General features: G+C 43.0%; 1 protein-coding gene across 2 annotated transcripts in view; it reads left to right on the top strand.

Moving 5' to 3' along the window:
- Nucleotides 1–24,715, top strand: part of ALDH9A1 (aldehyde dehydrogenase 9 family member A1) — a 117,476-nt gene that overhangs the window by 65,793 nt on the left and 26,968 nt on the right. For both annotated transcript variants that reach the window (XM_077452630.1, XM_077452629.1), the window contains exons 7-9: nucleotides 4,131–4,271; nucleotides 15,775–15,963; nucleotides 21,084–21,171. In XM_077452630.1, coding sequence (XP_077308756.1) covers nucleotides 4,131–4,271; nucleotides 15,775–15,963; nucleotides 21,084–21,171 — 418 coding nt within the window. The remainder of the gene's footprint in view (nucleotides 1–4,130; nucleotides 4,272–15,774; nucleotides 15,964–21,083; nucleotides 21,172–24,715) is intronic.

The following is a 24,715-nucleotide window of genomic DNA, read 5'->3' as shown; positions in this document are numbered from 1 at the left end:
TCGGGACCAAGTATTCTGCCTGAATTTCTAAAATGTTAATGGGCAAGGCCATTTCTGATCTGGGCCACTTCTCTTGGACAGCTGCCTCTTTTAGGACTGTCTCTCAACCTAAACAAAAAAAGGTTGGCATATGTTACTATTTTTCAGGTAACTGAAGGAAGGATTTTCCCTTCTGCAGATTTTTGTATGTTAACCATAAATTGAGACTCTGGTGTACCCAGCCTACAGCACCTGGTATTTCCAGGTTGTCTTTCATCTGACCCTGCTTAGCCTCCAAGATCAGATGAGATTGGGCGCTATCAGGGTGATGTGGCCATAGGCTTTGGAGTCAGACACATTGGGAATGTAGAGCTTGAACCCTTTGTTTCAAGCAGATAGGATACTGTTTTGCAGCAGTCTAGAATGAAACTGAGCATAAGGAATGGCCTTGAATAAAGCCACCATCTTTCCCAACAACTTCATGCAAAGTTGAATAGGAGAAATTCATCTTGCTTCGACACCTAAATCCGTTCCTTTATGGTGCCCTTTTATGGGTGTACCTATGATCAGACCCAAGTATTTTCTTCATGGTTTTAAAGAAGATTCCTCCTTGGTTGAGAATCCGACCTAGATATTCCAGGTAGTCTAATGTGGTGACCATACTTTGGTCTAAGTGGGCTACCGACTGGTCTATCAAGAACAGATCGTCTAGATAAACCATAATCGTTATACCTTGGGCCCTCAATCTTGCTGGAAGAGGAGCCAGGACCTTTGTACTCAAGGTGCAGCAGCTAAATTGGAAAGCAAAGCTACATACTGAAAATTAAGATTTTTCCACTTTGAAAGTAGATATTAATAGTGGGCGAGGAAGTGGGCATATGGAGATATGCATCTTTGACGTCGATTGGCACCAAAAGTTCTCCTCCTTGTAGGATGGAGATAACAGATTGGATTGACTCCATGCAAAAAAAGAGAGAATATATTCAGGAATTTTAAATTTAGATTTTTGAGATCCAGAATGTCCATTTGGATTTAACCAAACCCCAACCTCTGCTCTTACATGGAGGCCAACATGAATACTTTTTGTCAAAAGATGGTCCAATGCTTGAGAGAGATTTTTTTTTTATTTATTTTTTTTAGGATCTGAGAAAAGGAGGAGACGGAAACTCTTGGAACTCCAGTTTGTACCTTGGAGCTATTGAAGTCCCCCATTCGTCTTGACATTATTTCTGCCAGATCCCTGAGAACTGCAGAAGAATTCTCCCTATTGAGCAAGCTGGGGCACCTCATAAGGAGTCTACATTATCTTGTAGGTTTCCTCCCTCAAGACCTCTTTTGTCCCTGGGGTTAACCCTGAGGATTAATCTTTGAACCTGACGGCGGAAGCCCTTGTGACTGCCTGGAGGCTGATGCCCCTGACACAGAATAAGGAGCTTTGAAGCAAAAATACATTTACTCCTTCACTTAAATGGCAAAATTAGTATCTTTCTTTTACTAGAAATTCTTTGGATATATTATCCAAAATATCCCCAGATAGCTGTTTCACCGCAAAAAGGAACTAGCCAGGAGCTTCTTGCATGACACTTAGCGAAGGGTGCAAGGCCTAAAGGATAGAATCTGCCATACCAACTATTGCAAACATAAAGCTGCCTCCTGGACCTTCTGAGCAGGATAACCTTGAACACCCATTTAAGCGGGTCTCTCAACGATTAACCAGTTACTGTCAGCGCAGGCATTCCAACCTTCTATCCATTGGATCCCTAAGTATTTGAGTATTGTCTGCTGGACAAGTCAAACTTACTCACAAAGGATATAGTAGCGTTACTTGCTGGTATAACCTACTTAGTGAATTTTCTCTACCGTAGGATAAAGTGTAAAAACTTTTTAGAAAGTAAAATAATGCTTATCTGGGTGATCCTCCCGATACAAAAAAAAACTTTTCCAAAGAAGAATGGACAGGAAAAAGCATGCACAGATTGAGAAGGCTTTAGAGAACCCAAACACTCAGTTAAGGGTACATAAATGTGGAGCGAATCATTCACCAAGAAATCTTACAGATTGTGGAAGTTGGCTCTTCCTCATTTGACACCTCAGAAGAAGTCATCAGCCTCACCATGGTCCCCTGAGGGAATTTGCCTTCTCCTGCCCCTAGTTCCTCAGTCTGAGGGTCCTAGGTAAATGGAAGAGAACCTGTCGTATCTTGACCACACCTACCATGGCTGAGGAAAAAAGAGTAAAATGAACAGGCGCTGCAGTGTTGAAAACGGTTTCAAACATTTCATGGCCCCGATGCTCACTCTAACCAGCCACCCCCTCTCAGGGGAGGATTCTATTTGTAAAGTAGGCTTTCCAGAGCTTGTGGGAGACCCTTTTTAGCTCTTTTAGGGGTGATTCAACCCCCCCTTCTGAACATAGCCTGATGCACAAAGCAGAGTATTAACAGAAGAAATTGCATCCATTGCTTGAGCAACAGTCTGCCACTGCTATTAATGCTCAGCCTGATGAAATAGTAAATGTGTCAAAAGGAATGCTTGTGTCACCAAACTGCTTTCATGCCCCTCTATGCTCTTGTGTCCCTGCGCCAGCATGCAGCAGTAATAATGGTGCTTTAAAAAAAAAAAAAAAAACACATTCCCGCTCTGGACATTGGATGACACCAACGCCACCGTAAGCTGCACCCCCCCCCCCCCCCATCGCCCTCGGCCTCCCCGATTGTGGGCCTCTGATCCTACAGGACCGACATGTGAGGGGAAAAAAAAAATGAAGAGAGGGCCTGGAAGCCGCCAAGTAGCTGCTTGCTGATCGGTTTTTATTTTTTATCCTTTCTCAGTTTTTTTCTCTCTATGCTCTTCCCCGTGAAGAGGGGGAGAAAACGGCTCAGATGGGGGTTGTCTGGACAAGGGGAAAAACCCCATAGACTTACCGGAGGTCTGCTGCTGTTTGGAGGAAAGGAAGCTGCTGCTCAGAACACAGTGATCTGAGGAAGCATGAGAAGGTATGTGCTCCATACATCCCCCAGTGGTGACACTGGGCATGACAACATTTACTAATTAAAGGAGACATTTCATAAGAAAATTAAAATATTTCTTTAGAAAACTCCACTTACCTTTCCTGCCGCAGGGTTTTCTGTGGTAAAAACCAACAGACCCAATCTTCGCCCTTCACGGTGGGTTCCATTAACAAACCTTCAGGAACCATAGATCCTCGAGGAAACCCACAATCCTGGACCTGTAATAGTACCACCGCCAGTAAAACTTTATGGCTGAAAATGCCAAAAGTACTGGATCCCAGGGTCCAGCTCTCTAAAAAGAGAAGCGTTTACAGGCAAAACCTGGTTTCTTTAGACACAAGGCCCGGGTACCATTCAATTCGGCCTAAAAGAAACTTTGAATTCATCCGACTGTATAGCTGGCCCCAGCAAGGATTGCTCCAGTGGAGCTCAGCACCGCACATTTTCACTCGTGACCAACACCTTAGACACTTGTGAAAAACTGAAATGCTCCCAGTAGTAGGAGGGGTTATATAGGGAGGCAACTTCCTGTTTAGGGTGTGCCAGTGTCCAGCACCTGAAGGTGGACTATAACCCGCATAGTAATTACTATGGCGCTGTGTCCCGTGATGTACACTTAAAGAAAATGCAGTTATTTAAAGCCTGATGCCTGTGCAGTAGTCTTTTATGTTCTTGGCTGTGTACACATGCTGCCTTTCATAGGTCAGCCCCTATTTCTGCCTCTCACCTCATTATTAGAATAGTTCCTGTGAATAATTACTTGCCTGTCTGCAGCAAACTGATGGCATTGCCCCAAGAGGCTTCTGTCACTATCATTTGGTTGGAGATCAAGGACTCCCATTTTAGTTTATTATTTTTTAATATTGTTTCTGTATATTGTGACACGTAGTCATTTATTCATACAGACTTGTAACTTTCTGGATATGGTCTACATTAATATGCACTCCAGAAAGATAAGGTACCATAAAACTTGACCACACTGTCCATAAATCTGTGTTTGTAGATCATTTTGCATAATTAACACTTTGCTAATAAGTTTCTCATCATGCCATTCTGCAATGGGAGGGCACCAGATCTACAGGCACTTACTAAATACCTTAGAAATAATTAACCAGCTGTAAACCAACCTGTCTCTTTGCAGATCATGGACATGGCATCCAAAGGCATAAAACCTGTGACTTTGGAGCTTGGCGGAAAGTCTCCTCTCATTATCTTTTCTGACAGTGACCTAGAAAATGCTGTGAATGGTGCAATGATGGCAAATTTCCTAACCCAGGGACAGGTAAAATGTGATTCACTGGGAACGTATCAGATTAATCTGCACTAGTTTACACAAATTATCAGGTGTTACAAATGGGTATCCACAACAGATCTGTGACATATACTACATTTTTGCTAGCTTCTACCTGCACATAAATGAGAACAGAATTTTCAGATTCCTGCATAAACACAGTTGTGATTATCTTGCCTTTAAGTGGTTGTAAATCCTGACAGTGAAGTGACTGGCCTCAGGTGATACACAATGATTAAACAAATCTACCTACATAAGTTGTACCTGTTTATTTGCAGTCATTTGTCCTGTACATTCGTATAAAACTCAAGAGATGAGAGCTGCAGTTACACACTGTACAAGAGCTACCGTTTTCCCGAAAATAAGACCTAGCGTGATTGTCGGTGATGGCTGCAATATAAGCCCTACCCTCCAAATAACCTAGTTAAAGTCCTTGTAGGTCTTATTTTCAGGGTAGGGCTTATGTTCGGGGAAACTGGGTAGGGCTTATCTGGGAGGTAGGGCTTATATTGCAGCCATCACCAACAATCGCGCTTGGTCTTATTTTCGGGGAAACTGGGTATGAGAACTGATTGGAGGAAAGAAAGGGACCCCCCCCCCCCCCCTCCACACAGACTAAAGGAACAGAATGGAGACTGTCAATCACAGATTGATCCATGCCTTGTCACCTTTTTTTTGTTTGGTGTCAGGAAAACTTGTCAGAAGGGACTTGCTGATAACAGAGGAACTAGTCAGCAGAGAGAAATGGCACTTACTGCTTTGGAGAGAGGCAACTAAAGACTATTGAAATGCAGTGCCTTGCGAAAGTATTCGGCCCCCTTGAACTTTTCAACCTTGCCACATTTCAGGCTTCAAACATAAAGATATAAAAAAATTATTTTTTGTGAAGAATCACCAACAAGTGGGACACAATTGTGAAGTGGAATGAAATCTATTGGATTTTTGAAACTTTTTTAACTAATAAAAAAATGAAAAGTGGGGCGTGCAAAATTATTCGGCCCCCTTGCATTAATACTTTGTAGAGCCACCTTTTTGCTGCGATTACAGCTGCAAGTCGCTTGGGGTATGTCTCTATCAGTTTTGCACATCGAGAGACTGAAATTCTTGCCCATTCTTCCTTACAAAACAGCTCGAGCTCAGTGAGGTTGGATGGAGAGCATTTGTGAACAGCAGTATTCAGGTCTGAACTTTGACTTGGCCATTCTAACACCTGGATACGTTTATTTGTGAACCATTCCTTTGTAGATTTTGCTGTATGTTTGGGATCATTGTCTTGTTGGAAGATAAATCTCCGTCCCAGTTTCAGGTCTTTTGCAGACTCCAACAGGTTTTCATCCAGAATGGTCCTGTATTTGGCTGCATCCATCTTCCCCCTCAATTTTAACCATCTTCCCTGTCCCTGCTGAAGAAAAGCAGGCCCAAACCATGATGCTGCCACCACCATGTTTGACAGTGGGGATGGTGTGTTGAGGGTGATGAGCTGTGTTGCTTTTACGCCAAACATTTCGTTTTGTATTGTGGGCAAAAAGTTAGATTTTTGGTTTCATCTGACCAGAGCACCTTCTTCCACATGTTTGGTGTGTCTCCCAGGTGGCTTGTGGCAAACTTTAGAGAAGACTTTTTATGGATATCTTTCAGAAATGGCTTTCTTCTTGCCACTCTTCAATAAAGGCCAGATTTGTGCAGTGTACGACTGATTGTTGTCCTATGGACAGACTCTCCCACCTCAGCTGTAGTTCTCTGCAGTTCATCCAGAGTGATCATGGGCCTCTTGGCTGCATCTCTGATCAGTCTTCTCCTTGTCTGAGCTGAAAGTTTAGAGGGACGGCCAGGTCTTGGTAGATTTGGAGTGGTCTGATACTCCTTCCATTTCAAAATGATCGCTTGCACAGTGCTCCTTGGGATGTTTAAAGCTTGAGAGATTTTTTTGTATCCAAATCTGGCTTTAAACTTCTCCACAACAGGATTACGGACCTGCCTGGTGTGTTCCTTGGTCTTCATGATGCTCTCTGTTCTTTCAACAGAACCCTGAGACTATCGCAGAGCAGGTGCATTTATACAGAGACTTGATTACACACAGGTGGATTCTATTTATCACCATCAGTCTTTTAGGACAACATTGGATCATTCAGAGATCCTCGCTGAACTTCTGGAGTGAGTTTGCTGCACTGAAAGTAAAGGGGCCAAATAATTTTGCACGCACCACTTTTCAGTATTTTATTTGCTAAAAAAGTTTAAATTATCCAATAGATTTCGTTCCACTTCACAATTGTGTCCCACTTGTTGGTGATTCTTCACAAAAAATTAAAATTTTATATCTTTATGTTTGAAGCCTGAAATGTGGCAAAAGATTGAAAAGTTCAAGGGGGCCGAATACTTTTGCAAGGCACAGTATGTGCTTTATTCAGATTTTATGTCTGAAGTTTGCAACCACTTTAACCGTTATCCTGGAAGGACGTCATGATATCCAAGGATAGCAGCCAAAGGGAAGATGGCTTCCTAAGAACACGGGATAGCAAAACTAGTCAAGGCTCCAGTCTTTGGAGCGCATGCTGCTCCCCAGGTGGTGGAGTGGTGGAACTAGTTCTAACCAAGGCTGTTTTACATTAGTGCCGAGCCTAGGCACTAATTCATGTGAGTGAGAATTTTATACTTTATTTTTATCCATCTGTTTTGAATAAAACTACTGCACTAGAAGAATTTTTTTTTTTGACATTTCTGATGTGATCATTCCTGGAGAGACTGAGTTAAGTTAGGATTAAGAGTGACCATTAAAGATTAAAACGATCAGTTTGGCTGATATCCCTGGATATAATAAACATCGCTTGATTACCTTTTATTAATTTAGAGGTCATGGGCTATCAATTCCACATGGCGTGGGGACTGTCTGTATAATATAAGGACATTTGTTATTGCACTATAATTATTTTGGTGGTCAACTATTTGTTTTAAGCACCTTACTTCTTTCTTTTTTGACATTATTTGTACAGTCAGGTGGCATGTTGTATGGTCATCTTTATACAAGTACACGGGGGCCTCCATCAGGGGGGTACAGCCATCACAAGTGTAAGGGGTCTGAGGGGCCTGCCCGGGCCAGAAGAAAAGACTGGTGGGTGGAGGGGAGTTGTGCTGTGTATTACACAATCTCCCAGTTTCTGCTGTTCTTGTGTCGCTGACACTGAGCTCTGACATCGAGCTCTTTACTGCCACCTCTGGCTACTATGTGTATGTTCGCTGTTCGTGTGATCTGTACTATGCTTCTCAGCAACATGTCAGCTTTATGAAAACAACCTGGGACTAGGTAGGAAGAACTTATTTACAAGTAGGGGCTGTGAAGGAAAGGGAGGGGGGCTGCTGGTGTACAGAGAGGGGCCAGAGCATTTTGTGTGTACAGATCTGTGTATGCAGTGGTGTATTATGATGTTGTGCTGCCCCAGGCAAGAATAAATCAAGGCACCCCCCTCCATCGAAAATTGTCCCACCCCTTCCTTCTCAGATGGCTGTGTGGGGCCCCTGGTGGCTGTGCGGGTTCCCGGGTCCCTGGTGGCTGTGCGAGGTCCCTTGTTCGGCCTAGGCCAAAACACAGCACCGTGTGTATGTGAGGGGCTGATGTATAATATATACAGGTGTGTGGGGGGACATATATAGCTTTGTAAAATGTATGATGGCTGCCCTGCAAGTACATAGGAGGGAATGGATGTAGACACACAGCTACAGTATCGGGCTCCATTCACATCTCCACATAGTGGAAACTCAAGTTCCTGCGTGTTTGTTTTTTTTTGTTTTTTTTGGCTGTTTTGGAGCATTTCCACCTATCGTTTGAGTGGGCTGTCTGTTCTAAAAAAAAGTTCTGGAGCTCTTTTGGAGCGTTTGTTACACAGAGTGTGGCAAGTTTTTTACTTTGTATTTTGTTGCTCTTGCAGCACGTTTTTTTGCAAGGCAAGCACGTACCTAAAACACAACATCATTGTTGTGTAAACACACCCATTTCACATTCGGGGCCCCATTCACACCTAGCATAATGGGAGTGCATGTTTTTTTGCAAATTCTTCCCCTGGCACACATAGTGCAGCCTATCCATTGCAATGGGTTGCCCTACACGTGGCAAAGTAGCTCATGGGATACTTTAGCGTGTTGCGGTTTGCATTTTATTTTACTCGTTCTGCTGTTTTTCTCGCTCATTGTTTCACGTGGCAAAATATGTGTTTGCTTATGTGTTTAGGTTGACGTTAACAATTGATGGCACCAAAAGTGCAACTAGTTAATTTTAGGTTTATAAAGGTGGCCATACACTATACAATCTGATTTAGATTTACCAAAACTATATATTAGTAGGACACACCATCTATCCAATCAGGCAGGCCCTTGCACTACATAGTTCATGGGAGATCTAAAGGAGATTGTACAAACTGAATGTATAGTGTATGGTGAGCTTTACAGACTTCCAGGGACACACTTCTTTTTTCAGTACTACACCTCTGCTCCACATAGGCTGTGATCGCTCAGCTCCTGAACACTCAGCCAAATGAGAGATCAATGCAAGAAGAGGGTAAGGTGCAAAACCAGGAATACCCTCCCTGTATTCAGCAAGAATGTTGTTCGTTGACATTGATTATATGTCCATACAGAGGTGGGCAGGAGCGATCTCCTGGAGGGGAGAGGGGGCAGGTGAAGGGTGTGTGCTAATGAGCTCAGCTGGTGTCTTTCCCAACCTAAGGGTTGTCCAGGAAGTAAAGTAATAGAGCATTTTTCATGCAACAAATTGGAGGCTGAGGTAAGTCCCGGTCTAGCACATGTAGAAAACTTTTTTTTTTTTTTTTTTCTTTTCTGCAAAAGAGGTACATTAGTGGTATATTGAAACACACAGGTAAGCTGGAAATTAGTAAAAAATGTATATTTGGCCTTTATAGCTTTAGAAGGCTCATGCTCCCAGGTAAGGAATAGGTAGCCCACAGACTGGATGATAAAATAAATTGGCTTGTATTCAATTATGAGCCTAATTTTCACACTGTGAAAGACCAGCTATTCTCAACCAGTGTCCAATGTTTCTTGGAACCCTATGATTCCTCCTCCACTTGCTAGGGGTTCCCTGAGCACTGAGCAATTTAGGTTTCAAAAATAAGTATTTGTAGCTATCAGTAAAGGAGGCATTCTTACCACTGATTACCCATGTAATGGCTCCTTCTTTTCCCTGACCACCAGTTTAAGGATCTTGCTCCCCACCCCCCTAATGACCACCATAAAATGTTGTAGGGTGGCCAATAATAAAAGTAAAGCTGGTCCTTCTCCCACTGTCCAGCAATGTAATGGTCTGTCTCTACTAACCACTTTACACAGGTTATCCCCCCTTAAAGTGGTTGCTGAATTATTATTATTTTTTTTTTTAACTCTCCTGCAAAGGAAAAGGCATAATGAGCTAGTATGCATGGCATGCTAGCTCATTATGAAATACTTACCTTAGAACGAGGCCCCGACATCTGGCCCGACCCACGCCGAGGGATCTGACATGTTCCCTCTACGTTTCTTCCGGGTATCGCGGCTCTGGCGCTGTGAGTGGCCGGAGCTGCAATATCGTCTGCCAGACTTTCAGCCGAGAATCCCCTTTGTGCATGTGCCGCTGCAGTCAGCAGCGCATTGCGAGGGGAATATCTCCTAAACCGTAACGGTTTAGGAGATATTTTTTTTTACCTACAGGTAAGCCTTATTATAGGCTTTCCTGTAGGTAAAAGTACCTAAATTGACTATACAACCACTTTAAGGCTGGTAGTTTGCTGCGAGTTTTGACTGGTGTGTTCTGGCGGTGGGGACGCAGTCACAATAGCTCAGCTGGGAGATTGCTGTACTAACATTGCATAGGGTTGAATGAATAAAGACTGCCTGTGTTTACCAGGCATTGGTCTTTAGTGAATGCTGCTGCTAGACTTATCCACCTTACTAACTGGTCACAACTCCCCACCCCCTTTTTTTATTTTTTTGCCAATTCCTGTACTGGCTTCTACTTTTCCAACTTATTAAAAGAATATAAGAGAGACCGTGTATATATATATATTTTTTTTTTTAAATGGGGCAAATTCGCTTGTTCTCAGGATATTTTCTTTTCTGGTTACAAGTTCTTAAGCTATTGTTTTGGGCTAATTTCTCTTCTGGTCCTATTTTTTTATTACAGTGCTTCCTCTTCTATAATAAAATAATAGTACATAAAATAGTACAAAGGAGACAAAAGACTCCTGTACTCGCTTGTGTGTAATAAAACATGCAGAAGTAAACTGGTTGTGCAACTTTAGTCCCTCAAGGTAAACATGCATAGCTTTAAAATTAAGCTTTAGGCTGCCTGCACTGTGGATGGCCTCCATTGGAGTTCACTTGCTCAGCAGGGAATCTGTCCACTGAACACAGCTGAGCAGAAGAATGGCTGGTCCATGTCTACTCTGCTTATACAGACATACAGACACAGCCTGCTCTCTTCTATGGGTGGTCGGATGTAAACAGACTGCAGTCCATTTACACCCGACTGCCATCCGATCCACCAGATAGATGGGGAACAGATCCCTATCTGTCTGCTTTTAGCAGGTCAGATATCGGCGGGTGTAACAGGCACATGTCCGTCCGATCGGATTTGCCTTAAAAACCCACAGGCGGATGCAGTATTGTGAAAGAGGCCATAATATTCTCCAAATGTACAGGGGTACAAGCATGACTACAACATACTGTACATATGTTCTTTACTCCCACAACAATTTCTAAAGAGCTGTTACAGACTGAGAAGTAACCATAACAATCACTGAAGTAGCGATTGCTGTCTGCTAAATTCGGTAGATGAAGAAACTATGTATTTATTGTATACAAAGTATCCAGGAGTTTTTTTATGTTTTTTTTTTTTTTTTTTAAGTTTTGTGTTCTAGGGGTGATAATTTTCAGTTTCATTTTACTGGTTATTAGTTCAGCCACTTTGGGGGCATTTTCTCTTTAGTGTGTTTTTTTTTTTTTTTTTTTTTTTTGTTACCTGAAGTTGGTCATACACATAAGCAGTGCCTAATATTGGCAATCTTCTAAGAAATATTTTTTAATGTCTGATACATTTACTATTGATTTTATTAAAATTATTATGTATGGCTTCCAATATGTAACTACCGTATAACTTGACATTTTATGCCAGTGTTTTTAAAGCATTATACATGGAATATATTGAGCTACTGCTAAGAGATTATTCTTTGCAAACCATTACAAAAATCTACCATTGCAGTTTACCAATTCTTAGCTGTGATGGCTGCATTCGTTTTATTTTTTAAGGCTTGTTTTCTGTTATTTTCATCTGTGATCTAGCCAGCACATCCGTTTTTCAAAAAAGAACAAGCTCCCTTGCAGTTTCAGGGATGAGACAAACCATTTAATTCTGGTAGGGGTGATTTCAACGTTCAGGATATGTGTGTGTATGTATGTATGTATGTATGTATGTGTATGTGTGTGTATATATATATATATATATATATATATATATATGTATATATATATATATATATGTGTGTATATAACACACACACACACACACACACACACACACACACACACACACATATATATATATATATATATATATATATATATATATATATATATATATATATATATATATATATAATTTTATATGACTTGGAACGGCCTTTGTTTATGATGCTGGCTGTGGCTTGGTTGTCTGTAGCGACAGTAACTGTTTGTCCTGCCCAGCTACTGCCCCAGACGGTTTCTCAATAAGCAGAAAGTCATCCAAGTAGTGGATCACTTTCTGACAAGACACGTGGTGTGAAAGAATCCAGGACAGGCACTGGGCGAACGTGTCGAAGAGCCACGGACTGCTTTTGGAGCCGAAAGTTAACTTTCAGCCAAATAGTATATAGAATAGTACTGACCTTTCCATTTGACGCCATTGCCACGGGCATGGTTGAATTGGTAGCAACTTAAAAGCGTCCGCGATGTCTGCCTTGGATAGCCAGGCGCCAGCTCCTATTCTGAGGATGGTTTGGATAGCAAGGTCTACTGAAGAATACTTAAGGGAGAATTCCTCTGAGGGTATGAGGGAATTTAAACTGGGTATATGAGAAAAATTAGGCAGGGACAAATCGTAGACTAAACGAAGTTTATTAGAAAACTTGCCCTTAACGAGCCCGATAGGGCTGACTCTCCAAACTGAGAAAGGTGGGTGTGAGAAGGGGCCGATCATCTACCCCCCCGGTCAAGTTCATTTTGCAGCAAGGTGCTGATTGCTTCCTTGTCGGTGGCTGCTGACAGCAGATTTCTGCATATATGGGTGGTGTCGGGAAGTGTAATCAACCCTGTGTGAAAGCCTATGGTAAACCCTTGCACTAGGAAGGCTGCCAGTGAGGGTGATGGATGTGAAGAAAGGTAGAAATGCAGCCATCCGATGTGTATACGGCTTAGTCATGCGGGGTTAAGTTTTTTGATCGCGCAGGCGTGTCTGGGGTGAGCTTTGTGGCAAGTGAGGCAGATATAGAGGAGTCTGCATTGAGGGAAATTGCAACCCCCGAAGTTGCTGCAAATTTGTGCCCCACCTAGTGCTCGAATGGGTCGTCCTAACTTATCCTCCTGGGAGCGCTGAGTAGTTGCTCCTGAACTCTGAGCTATATTCGGGAAGGAGAAGTTCGGGGGGTGTCTGCCCTCGTCTGAACACCAGTTAGCTGTGTGGGTGGCAGATTGGCAATTTGTGCAGAGTGGAGAGGGTAGGCCAGCGAAATGGTGACAGAATAGTTCTGTATCGACTGTGCTCCAGTCGGTAGTCACCTGGAACTGGCTGAGCCTAGCTGCTGCTTTGGCTGAAAAGGAGCGGTGGTAGTCTTAAAACGAACTGCCTCCATACCTATAGCCTAGATCCGTCACTGCGTGTAAATACAGATCTAGTTCTTCCCTCCTGTTGGGGTTGAGGGAGCATATTATGTCTCTGAACATGCCGAAGGCGAGCACAAACTCTGTGACTGTGATTTTGCATGCAAGCCTTTGGTCTTTTGCTTTTAGGATGACGGAGACATCTCCCCATGAATAGGCTTTGTTTTCTGCCGCGTCATGTATTGAAATAAGGAGGGATGCCAAATTGACGTCCCGGCCATCCAGGATGTCCTTCCTTATGCCTGCTGGGACGAGATGTGCAGGGAAGATGGTGGAGCTGCTCTGGGGCGTACCTCCAAGTGCTGGCAGGTAGGAACTTTGCTGCGAGCCAGTGACATGGCGTCCGCTAAAAATAAGAGGGGAAATGCATATGTTTTAAGGAAAGATTGGGGATATAGGAGGGGACAGAAGCATTTTGAGAAGATAGGTGGCAGGTAGTAGGAAGAACAGGAAAGGACAAGGAGTTACAGTCATAGTGACAGTTGGTTTGCGCTCGAGCGCTGTTAAGTGTGACTTTAGAAAACTCAAAAGAATGCGTGACAATCGAGGTGAGCCAGGAGGTGACTGGCTAGGTAACCGATAGCTCGGGTGTCCATCTGTGCTGGGCACAGACTAGTGAACCAGAGCCCCCAGGGCGGACTGGGGAGGGTAGCTGAAGTGTGGTATGCTAAGTAGGAATGTTGCGATTTTTAGTTAATTGACGTGTGTTCGGTCTGCTAAATGCTTGCACAGCCAGCAAGAATGGAGATTAAGCGACCTTGTCTGCGTAGTGAAGGCTTGTGCTTCGAAAACATGCATAGAAGTATGTGACAGTTGCTAACTCCTCGGGAACCAATCAAATTATGTATGTGAAGTAAAATATGTCGTGAAAGTGTTTGAGGAGAAAGGAAAAAGTGGGGGGTTCTTTTATTTATTTACTCATTAATTTCTTCTAACTACGCACCTGCCTTGAAGCCCTAGTGATGAAGTCTCTGTTGGGGTCGAGGACTGGGTTTGACCAAGAACCTGTAGTGGGGTGACATGGAAATAGTTTGTGAAAGGTGGATTGCAAGAACTGTTTTGGGGCCGTAGCTGACCCCCTGGTGAAGAAATGCAAGCCCTCGACAAGGTGTTTTTTTTTTTTTTTTTTTTTTTTTTTTTTCTCTTGGGAAAAGGATGGTCCGAGCCTGTTGGATGGATCAGATTGGCAACCTTACTGACCTGAAAAGGGATAGAGAAAACGTATGAGTAGCCGTGTTGCTACTGGAGACGGACGTTTTTTGAGCCAAATGCAGAAAGACTTGCAGCGATTGCAAGAACGCGGTCTAGTTAAATTGTGAAAGAAAAGCAGAGAAAATGATTATGTAGGATTGACCGGGCGCAACTGAACGAATTGGTGGAGGGATTTGTAAATGAACATGCATAGATAGACTAGAGAAAGTGAAACCAAGGTACTGCTGAAATTTTACGATGTGACTAGTAGGAACCGGGCTGGCTGCGAGCCCTGGTAGAATTAGTCTGTGAAAGATTCGACCCGTTTGAGTCGATGATGCAATAGGGTTCGGTTCGGTTGTTAAGGTTTTGCTTAGTGAGGACTCGAAACGTAGCGCCGATGCTGCGACTAGACTCGAATCCTCTGTAGATACGAGCCCCGCAATCACCTCGCATGTTGGGTCCGAACCATATCGCCGATGACATGGTTGGGTTCGGATTGACTGAATGTTGATGGTGATTTGAAGGGGCTTGTGATTGCCGAGGATCCGAACCATAGAAACGAGGTTTGCGACTAGATTCGAATCGACTGTTTGGTGAATGTATGCTATCGAGTAAGAGGTGTAGGGGGTCAGTCAAGGTGAGGTGAATGTGTTTTGTGAGCGGTGTAGGGGTTGCGACTGGCTCGACTGACTCCTGCGACGGCGATGCGTGGCGGTCGACGAAAGCTTACGAACGGGATAGCGATCGTGAAATACGCACTCACGAATACGTAGTGAGTTGTGAAAGTCGACCTGGTGATGAAATACCGCGCACTGGAACCGACACTGACCGTTGTGGGTGGTCTGGTTAAACACCCTCTGGGCTCCTCTCATAATTACAGGCCACCATACTGGCATGTGTGTGTGTGTGTGTGTGTGTGTGTGTATGTATGTATGTGTGTGTGTGTATGTATATATATATATGTGTATATATATATATATATATATATATAATTAGTGTGTGTATATATTATCTATCTCTCTATACCGAAAGGAAAAAACAAACTGCTGTAATTGCCCCCCCCCCCCCCCCCCCCCCAGAACGGACACTGCTGCTGTCTCCAAATGTGCCTCCTGTTCTTCTTTATGCAGAGTGGGGGCACTCTAATACAGGAGGTGTGTTGCTAACAGATAACCAGGTGAAAACAGAGGGGGGGGGGGCCTAAATAAATATAAGAATAATGCAGCCACCATATTCAATGATTGGTAGGCTGAAATATATAGTACTACAATTTTTTGGGTTAAATTGTGCTTTAAATTTCTGAGTGTAAAAATTGACACTTGGTTTGTGTTTTAAATGTATGTGCTCTAACTTCTTGACCTGTAAGAACTAATTTTGATGACCTCACAATTGCGCCGTTTAGGTGTGCTGCAATGGAACACGTGTGTTTGTTGAACGGAACATTCTGGAGAAGTTTACTGAATCGGTAGTGAAGAAGGTAAAGAAGATTAAAATTGGAGACCCTCTTTTGGAAGACACCAGGATGGGACCGCTTATCAACCGCCTTCAACTGGAAAAAGTATTTGGTTTCATTAAGGGTGCAAAGGAACAGGTAAGTGAAATGTGACTGTAAAGCAGGTCTTCTTTTGCATTTTAGATTGGACAAATTGCTAGTCTGCTGTAGAAGTTCCTAATACAGCTTGATGTTGCTAAGTTTCTTATAATTTTGTAAGCCACCAGCCCCTGAGGCCCTGAGGGGGCAGAGCCACCCCGCACCACCTGCACTTTGGATGCAAGTAACGTATTTTTGGTTTGTAAAGCACAGAATACCTTTTTTCTTTCTCGCCTACTTATTGATGTGTTAAAACTTCTGATTATACTGTTACCTACAGAGGTAATGGACACTGGCAAAAGAACAAAAAAAAAAACTGTTAGCCAGCATAGGATTACTCTGTCCTCAAAAGGGTGAATGTGTTTTCTGTAGCTCTGATGTTCTCTATTCTTTAGGAAGATTTTTTGAATTTCCAGTTTATACTGGTGGTCTGTCTGCAACAGCCCTGAATCTCTGGAAGTTTCTCAAGTCATTTAAAGCTACTGGTAGATTCAGTCTGGATATGGGAATCCTGGAAGGCGCTCAAGCTAGTCAAACAACCCAGGTTCCCAGTTCATTATCTATACTGGTGTACCTCTAAAACAGTCCTGCGTTTGGCAGCGACTACCTGTCTGTTCTAGTTTATACGGGACTCTGCTATTCAGGTCAGGCCAGTATATTTTGGGATTCAATATGGCCCCCCTATCAGTCTAGTGCAGGGGGTCTTTAAACGATGGCCCTCCCAGTTGTTCAGAGACTACAATTTTCATCATGCCTAATCATGTCGGGAGTTTTACAATGCCTCATGGGAAGTGTAGTTCCACAACAACTGGAAGGCTGTAGTTTGAAGATCTCTGGTCTCGAGCAATGTTCCTTTCCTTGTCTCTTGTAACTCATTGTTGTAAGTACCTAGCTCATGCTTGGGTTGAGGTCTCCTTTAGGTATGAGAATACATGTATGTGTGGTGTTTGCTACAGTAACAACGGTAAATGACCAGTCATTTTGTGTTTACTTTTTATTGTGTACATTGCAAGCTGAAAACATGGGGATCCTTTTTATTTTCATTTGATAATGCAGCACTGAAAGTGAAAAATGGCGTGCACAAGCACACTGAAGGCAATAATAGTGTGAGAGAGGCAAACAGGGATGTAAAGGAGCTCCTAGTTTAGGGCAGATGATTCAGATTGGCATCTTGATTCACTCTGTAGATTATTAGATGTTTTCTATCTCCCCTTTGTAGGTACATTTTCCTCCTTACAATTGTATTGGTCAAATTACCTATGTAAGAGATCTCTCCTCTACTGCAACTGATCTTTGATCATAGTAGACAAAGGTCTATAGCTTTGACCTTTTGGCCTTTGGCTGTGACGCTCCCAGTTTTTCTTCTGGTTAAGTTGCTTGGCTGTGGAATTCTTATATAAGAAGCATTTATTCTGCATGATCTTTGAGGGACTATTTATCTAGCATTCAGCTGACAGCAAAGGCATTCTATTCTTTAGGGGAAGAAGCTTACAATGCAGACTGCGCAGTCATCCAATTTTCTGATTGTTAGGAAACATAACATTCATTTACTCCTGTAAGGGCTTGCTAAGTCCCTCCTAGCTTGGTTCCCTGTCCAACCACATGGCTTGGCATTTAGTTTGAAAAACTCTCAGACAAACCTTTGGTCTCTCCACTCTGCTTGATGGGGGGGAATTTATGGTTTTAATTTTTTTTTAACCTTTTATGGTTGCTTAGACAACTTGAATCCTCAATCTTTGGGTTCAGGAAATGGTTTTTAACAGGTACAGACTCTAGTTTCACTCTAATTTCACATGTTTTACTGCATCTCAATCAAGCCCTCTCGGTTCTTCTATGTATGCTTGTTCCAGTTTCAATAGCAACACATTCATCACATTTTGGATCTCAAAACTCTGTCAGTTCTTATTCCAGTCCAGAAATAAGGGAGAATTTATGGTTTTTGTGGATATCAAAAATGTGTACCTGCATATCCTAATTTTTCCAGAGCATCAGTGTTTCCTACACTTTGCTGTGGGGTAAATAACTTCTCAGTTGTGGCCTTGTCCTTTGGCCTTTTGTCTGCACCTCAGGTGTTGTCAGGAAGACCCTGCCAGTAAACAGCCTTCCAGGCTCTCTGGTGCGCATTTGCGCCTCTGTTGGCGCCAGACAGGCTATTTAAGCCTGTCTGTCACAGACGGTCGCCGCTGTCTTCTCTACAGCATTCTGTGTGCTTAACCTGATCTAAGACTTCCTGTTACCAGACCCGGCTACCCGTTGTGACCTTTCCTGCCATCCGCCTGCATCTGACCTCCAGCTTGCTAGACCATTCTTCTGCCTGATCCCTGGTACCTCTGCTGTCCACCTGATACCTGACCACTGGCCTGCCTGATCTCTCTCTCTCTCGTGACCCTGCCCACTACTGATGCCTGGTTTCTGTCCAGCACTCCAGTCTCCAGCCTGTCTGCCTGCTGTGTGTTCCTGGTTCCAGTCCAGTATTCCGGTCTCCAGCCTGTCTGCCAGCTGTGTGTTCCTGGTTCCAGTCCAGGACTTCAGTTCCAGTCTACTCTCCAGTTACAGTGCCCTGTTTCTGCAAGTGATTCCTGGACTTCTGAAACTGACTGTTGATCCTGCCAGGCACCCATACCACTCCTCACTCCTGTGCCTCCTGTCCCATTCCAGGGGGTCATGAGTGGGAGCCGTAGGGGAGGTCTCTCGCTGCAATTCAGGCTCAAAACCACCAGGTATGTGACAGGTGTTCACCAAGGTGCTGAGCACTAGTGTTACCCCTTCTGTGGCTTATGATTTCTGTAGCTGTCCAAACATGACTGTCCCAATATTACAATGGTTCTGGATGGATGCTTAGAAATCACCTTCTCTTTTCATACTTCTGGATCTAGTCCTGGACATAGAGCAGGCCAGAGTGTTTTCACCACAGGAGAAACTTCAAACTGTCAAATCTCAGATTCCAGCTCTCCAGTCAAGGACCCTTATGATCCTGCACTTTTTAGGAGTGTTTAAACCTGGTGGTGCCCTCCTTTTTAAAGCAGTCTCTTTTGTCCAGTTTCACTTCAGACCTCTAAAAGGCAATATTCTGTTGTCATGGCACAAGTCAAGCATGCACCTGGATAGATCAACTCTTTTGACACTGGAGACCTGGTTGTCCCTAGCCTGGTGGCTCATGAAATCGGCTGTTTTGGGCAAGCCCTTCCCAACTTTTGGAGGATTCTCACAATCGATGACAACCTGTTGAGCTGGAGAAAAGTCCCAAGCACCTGCATGGTGCAGGGGTTTGGTCATCGCTGCAGTGTTATTTCCTGATAATGTCCTGGAAATTGGCCAGTGCACTCTGCTGATTGGTCGTTGGATCCTGATTCAGTCAGACAATGCCACGGCAATGACTTACTTGAACAATCCGGGAAATACCAGAAGCATCACCATGAACAAGACAGATAGTTTAGATGCTGTCTTGAGCAGAACTTCATTGTCTCATCCGCTATGTATGTCCCAAGTGTGGACAATTGGCAGGGGGGCATACTTCTCTTGGTGTGGGTCTTTCATCCCAGGAGTTTCTCTGTGAGACAAATCCCCTCTTCTCCCTTTACCCAGTTCTGAGTTTAGCTTTCATTACTATCCAGTGCCAATTGTTTCCCTTTCTATTCTGCTTCAGAGATTGTAGGACTCTTATGGGTTAAAACTGTTTATGACACAGGGAAATAAGAGGCATTCCTCTCTCAAAAGGTGGTATTTTTTGTGATCAACACCTCTACATAAGGGCAAGGAGGTGCTGAAAGCATTCTTCTCTGGCTATTACCTCCAAAAAGGACATGTTTTCTTTTCCTCTGTCAAGCTCCAGTTAATTTAAATGGAATTTTCCCTCTTTCTCTGGATGTAGTCTGGGCATTAAAGTGGTTGTATAGTCAAAATTTGAACTTTTACCTACAGGTAAGCCTATAATAAGGCTTACCTGTAGGTAAAAAAAAATATCTCCTAAACCTGTATGGTTTAGAAGATATTCCCCTCACAATGAGCCGCTGACTGCAGCGGCGCATGCGCACAGGGCATTCTCGGCTGAAAGCCTGGCAGACGCCGGACCTTGCCAGAAAGAAGTCTCCTGCGCGAATGAGCGGGAGTGATGACATCGTAGCTCCGGCCACTCATAGCACCAGAGTCGCTATACCCGGAAGACACGCCGAGGGAACATGTCAGCTCCCTCGGCGTGGATCGGGGGAGATGTCGGGGCCTCATTCTAAAATAAGCATGTCATAATGAGCTAGTATGCGGTGCATACTAGCTCATTATGCTTTTTGCCTTACAGGGGTATACAAAAAAGTGTCGGGTATACAACCCCTTTAAGAGTTTACTTCTCAGCCACTGCTTCTCTCATGTAGATGGATTCCTTTTATTTTTGTCTTCCTGGATGGACTCCATAGAGGGTGCATCAGATTCTAGTTCCTCTATCTTTAGTTGTTTGGGCAGATCATCGTCCAAGCTTACAGTCTAATGGTTGGGTTCCACGTTTTCTTGTCAAGGCATGCTCTACTAAATCTTGGAATATCTTTATCTTTTTGGCATTAAGAAAATTTTCCCAGATCTTCCTGGTGGATTTTCAGGCTTTATCTGATGCCAGCATCAGGAAATCAGTTCAGACTGCTCTTTGAGCTGTAGACAAGTCTCCAGTTTTCTTTTGTTTTTCCTTTTAGCCTTTGTGCTAAATTGCACACCTCTTGATTGCACTGCTTTAGGGTGAAAGTAATTTTTTTGCACTCTGCTTAAAATACTTTTCTTGGAGTCCATTAAGGGATAAAGATCCCACTCCTTTGTGTTTGTCATGGTTTCGGTACTACTTTTTGGTCACCAGTGTGTTGCTCCAGTAGGCAGCAGTATCACTCAAATGTTTAAGACTTCATGTGTCCCTCAATGAACTCCAAGAAAGGATTTAGCGAAGGTATCAGAATGTGGAAAGGTGGAGGAAGTTGACAAATATAATTTTTTTGTAGATCTTCGATTTTATCCTCAGTTAATAATTAGAGTTCATAAATGTTCCATATGAAATGAATTACAATGTGTGTTTTGTATAGATGTATCATTTTGTTTGTCAAGTAATAACTATAACTTTATATCTACATATGTCAATTTTTTAGGGGGCAAAAATCTTGACTGGAGGAGATCCCTACATCCCAGAAGATCCTAAACTGAAAGGAGGATTTTTCATGAACCCCTGTGTACTAGGTATTTGTTTTGTTTACATTGCTTCACAGTGGCTTTCATAAAGTTTTTTTGTTTTTTTTTTTGTAAATTCTAAACATTGATCCAGAGCTTTGGAAGGATATTCCTGGTGTTGTGGAAATTTGTAACTCAAATATATTTCAGGCTTTCTGACCAGAATTTTATACATTGTCTGAGGGTTTCATAGTTAAAACCAATAGGGTCAATTTTAAATGTAAATATGAGAACTTTTATAAAGAAAACAATTGTTGTGTGAAAAGGTTATCAATGTATATAGTATATTTATCCATGCTTTCGCCTAAGATTTACACAATTTTTGCCCAAGATGTCCACCATTTTCTAAAAGCATTTTTTAGGGAAAATTTGTGAATCTTGGTTAAAAATACTGATAAATGGCCCCCTCATAATAATAAAAAAAGGCAGTATTACTTATTTAAAACTATGCACAATGTTTATCGCCTTCATATGTTTATGGAATAAATGGTTTAAACCACTTAAATAAAAATTTATGGCAAAAATGTGGTATAGTGGGAAGGGGAACTCTTCACATTTTTTAGGGGTGCATCGTGTATGCAAGTCTGGAACTGGTTAATTTACACAACTTTAACCAGGTTAATATACAATTTGTTTTTGAGTTTTATACCGTGAAGGAGGTGGGGATGAAATGGCTTTCTTTCTGTAGCATGTGTTTTTTGTTTTGTTTTTTTCCAACAAAATGGTCTCAATAAATACATATTAAATGTAAAATAACCAAATATAGTTACATTGTTTTGCTTTAAGCTGTATTCCAGACATGAGCACAATGTGTGCACTGTGATATTACACAATATCAAGCAAGTCATAGCCACATGATCATATGTGCAAGAAGCAACTGATTGACCAGGGTCATGTGAAATGTTTTGCTCTAGATGTTGCTGGGAAATTGCTTTTTCTGCAGCATCCAACTCCTGAGATTGATGCACAGAGCTGAGTCACAGATGGCCTTATTTATGTGCCTACCTATATATTGTAACCTGGGGGACAGGTAGCAGGTACAAAGTTCCCTGGGACAAGCAGTCTTTCAGGCACAGATACCAAGTCCAGTGAGGTATTGACAAACAGTGCTGTGTTTATTTGTGTTATATAAAAGTCTATGGATGCTGTGCAGTGTTCCAGAAAACAAATAAGAACAGCAATAGCAAAACAAAAAACCTAGCCGTGTCTCGGCTCTAACTACACAATATATACAAGTCCTAACTACCAGTCTGAACAAGCCTACAGCTTGTCAGCTTCCACATAACCTCCTTACCAACATTTTGCTCTTCACAGACCAGCATTGTCTGTTTCTCAGGCAGAGAGCAAAGGCTGTCTGCTCAGGTAAGCTTAAATTAGCCTGGTGAAGAGGACCAAGACCCAAACTGGACCATGGATCAGCGATCCCTGAATGGTATGAGAGGAGACTGGGAGATGCTCTCTCTGGGACACTGCTAATGGTTGACCAGTCCAACATTAAGCAGTAACAATCATGCAGATGTGTTTAACCACTTGGCCTTCGGTAGGTTTTACCCCTTTCATGACCATGGCATTTTTTGAAAATCGAGCACTGTGCTACTTTAACTGGTAATTAAAAACATGCAACATTGTATGGAAATTGGATATAATTTTTTTTCCCCAAACAAATACATCACGGGACACAGAGCCACAGTAATTACTGTCTGGGTTATATTGCACCTTTTAGGTGATGGACACTGGCACATCCTAAACAGGAAGTTCAATTCCCCATACAACCCCTCCCCTTACCGGAAGTACAGTTTTGTAGCAAAGCAATACATGAGTAACCAGAAAGATGGGAGGGAGCCCTGTGTCCCTTGATGTACTCCAAGAAAAGGATTTTACAGGTAAGCTGTTGTAAAAATTCTATTTTCTTTATCGTACATCATGGGACACAGAGCCACAGTAATTACTGTCTGGGATGTCCCAGAGCAATGACACCTGAGGGGAGGGGACACAACAAAAATAGGATGCAATCAGACCCGAGGACCTATACTGCAGCCTGCAGCACACTGCGCCCAAAGGCAACATCCTCTTGTCTTCTGCTTTTGACCTGAAAAGGTGGAAGCTTCCTCTTCAAGCCACAACCTTGAATAATTACCTGACAAATCAATTTGGCAATAGTGGATTACGATGCTGCCTGTACTTTCCAAAGACCTTCCGGCAACACGAACAAAACATCTGTTTTCCGAATCTGAGCAGTCGCCTTCAAATAGATCTTGACCGCCCTCACTACATCCAAAGAGTGTAGTGACTTTTCTTCCTTAGAACAAGGTTCTGGAAAAAATTAAGGTAAAACAATATCCTGGTTTAGGTGAAAACCTGAAACCGCCTTTGGCAGAAAGCTAGGGCTCTTTACAAGAAAGAGCCGCCAGCTCTGATGCCCTTCGTGCAGAAAAAATGGCTACCAGAAAAACTAGTTTCCTTGTCAAAAAGAACATGCCGTATCGGCTCAAAAGGCTGTTTCTGTAATGCCAACAGAACTAAATGCAAGTCCCAGGGGTACTTAAACCGGAGTATTAAGCCACGTTATCCCCTGTATAAAGCTTCGGATCAAAGAATGCGAAGCCAGCGGATGTTGAAACAACACTGATAAGGCCGAGACCTGGCCCTTGATAGTAGTCAAGGCCAGCTTCACTTCTAGCCCCATTTGCAGGAAGGCAAGAATTCTACCTATGACATACTTCCTAGGATGTCAACCCCTGGATTCACACCAAGAAATGTATGCCTTCCAGATTCTATAACAAATTACTCTGGAAGCTGGCTTCCTTGCATTAATCAAGGTAGGTACCACTGAGCCTGAAAGCCCACGATTCCTTAGAATGTGGGTTTCAATAGCCAAACTGTTAAACTTAGCGCTTGTAAAGTAGGATTGAACACTGGTCCCTGCGATAGCAGGTCTGGACGTGTTGGTAGGGTCCATGGGTCTCCTACTGCCATCTTTACTATTTCTGCATAACAAGATTTTCTGGGCCATGCTGGAGCCACAAGAACTCCCAACTTCCTTTCCTGCTTGATCCTGCGAAGAGGTCGAGGTAGCAGCAGAATGGGGGGGGGGGGGGGGGGGGGGGGGCGGCGAATGCATAAATCGGTGAGAACTGATCCCACGGAGTCACCAACCCATCTGTTCCGCATTTGATTGTCTCTACATGTACCATAATAGTCTGTTAGCTTGCTTTTGTCTTCGATAAGCCTAGTGTGGGAACCGGGCCTCCCGACCTATATTCCTTATAATTTTGGATGATGGTACATTTCAACAATTTATCTAGTTAATTGAATTGACGAGGCCTTTATTTTATTGTATTTTGTGCATGTTCCACATTTGAGCAGATCCCTTGTTCTTGACACAAAGTTGTTGACTTTGTTGTTGAACCTGGACGCAGACAGATCAACATCCGGAATCCCCCATCGTTGGCATATAGCCAGGGAGATATTGGAGTGAAGGGACCATTCCCCTGGTAACAACTGCTGGCGACTTAGGTAGTCTGCCTGCCAGTTCTCTACCCCTGGAATGAAG

The sequence above is a fragment of the Lithobates pipiens genome, unplaced genomic scaffold, assembly GCF_037356315.1.
Source record: "Lithobates pipiens isolate NorthernLeopardFrog02 unplaced genomic scaffold, aLitPip1_a1.2 Scaffold_23, whole genome shotgun sequence".
Taxonomy (NCBI): Eukaryota; Metazoa; Chordata; class Amphibia; order Anura; family Ranidae; genus Lithobates; species Lithobates pipiens.
Note: the sequence above shows the minus strand (reverse complement) of the source record. Positions and strands in the feature narration are given on the sequence as shown.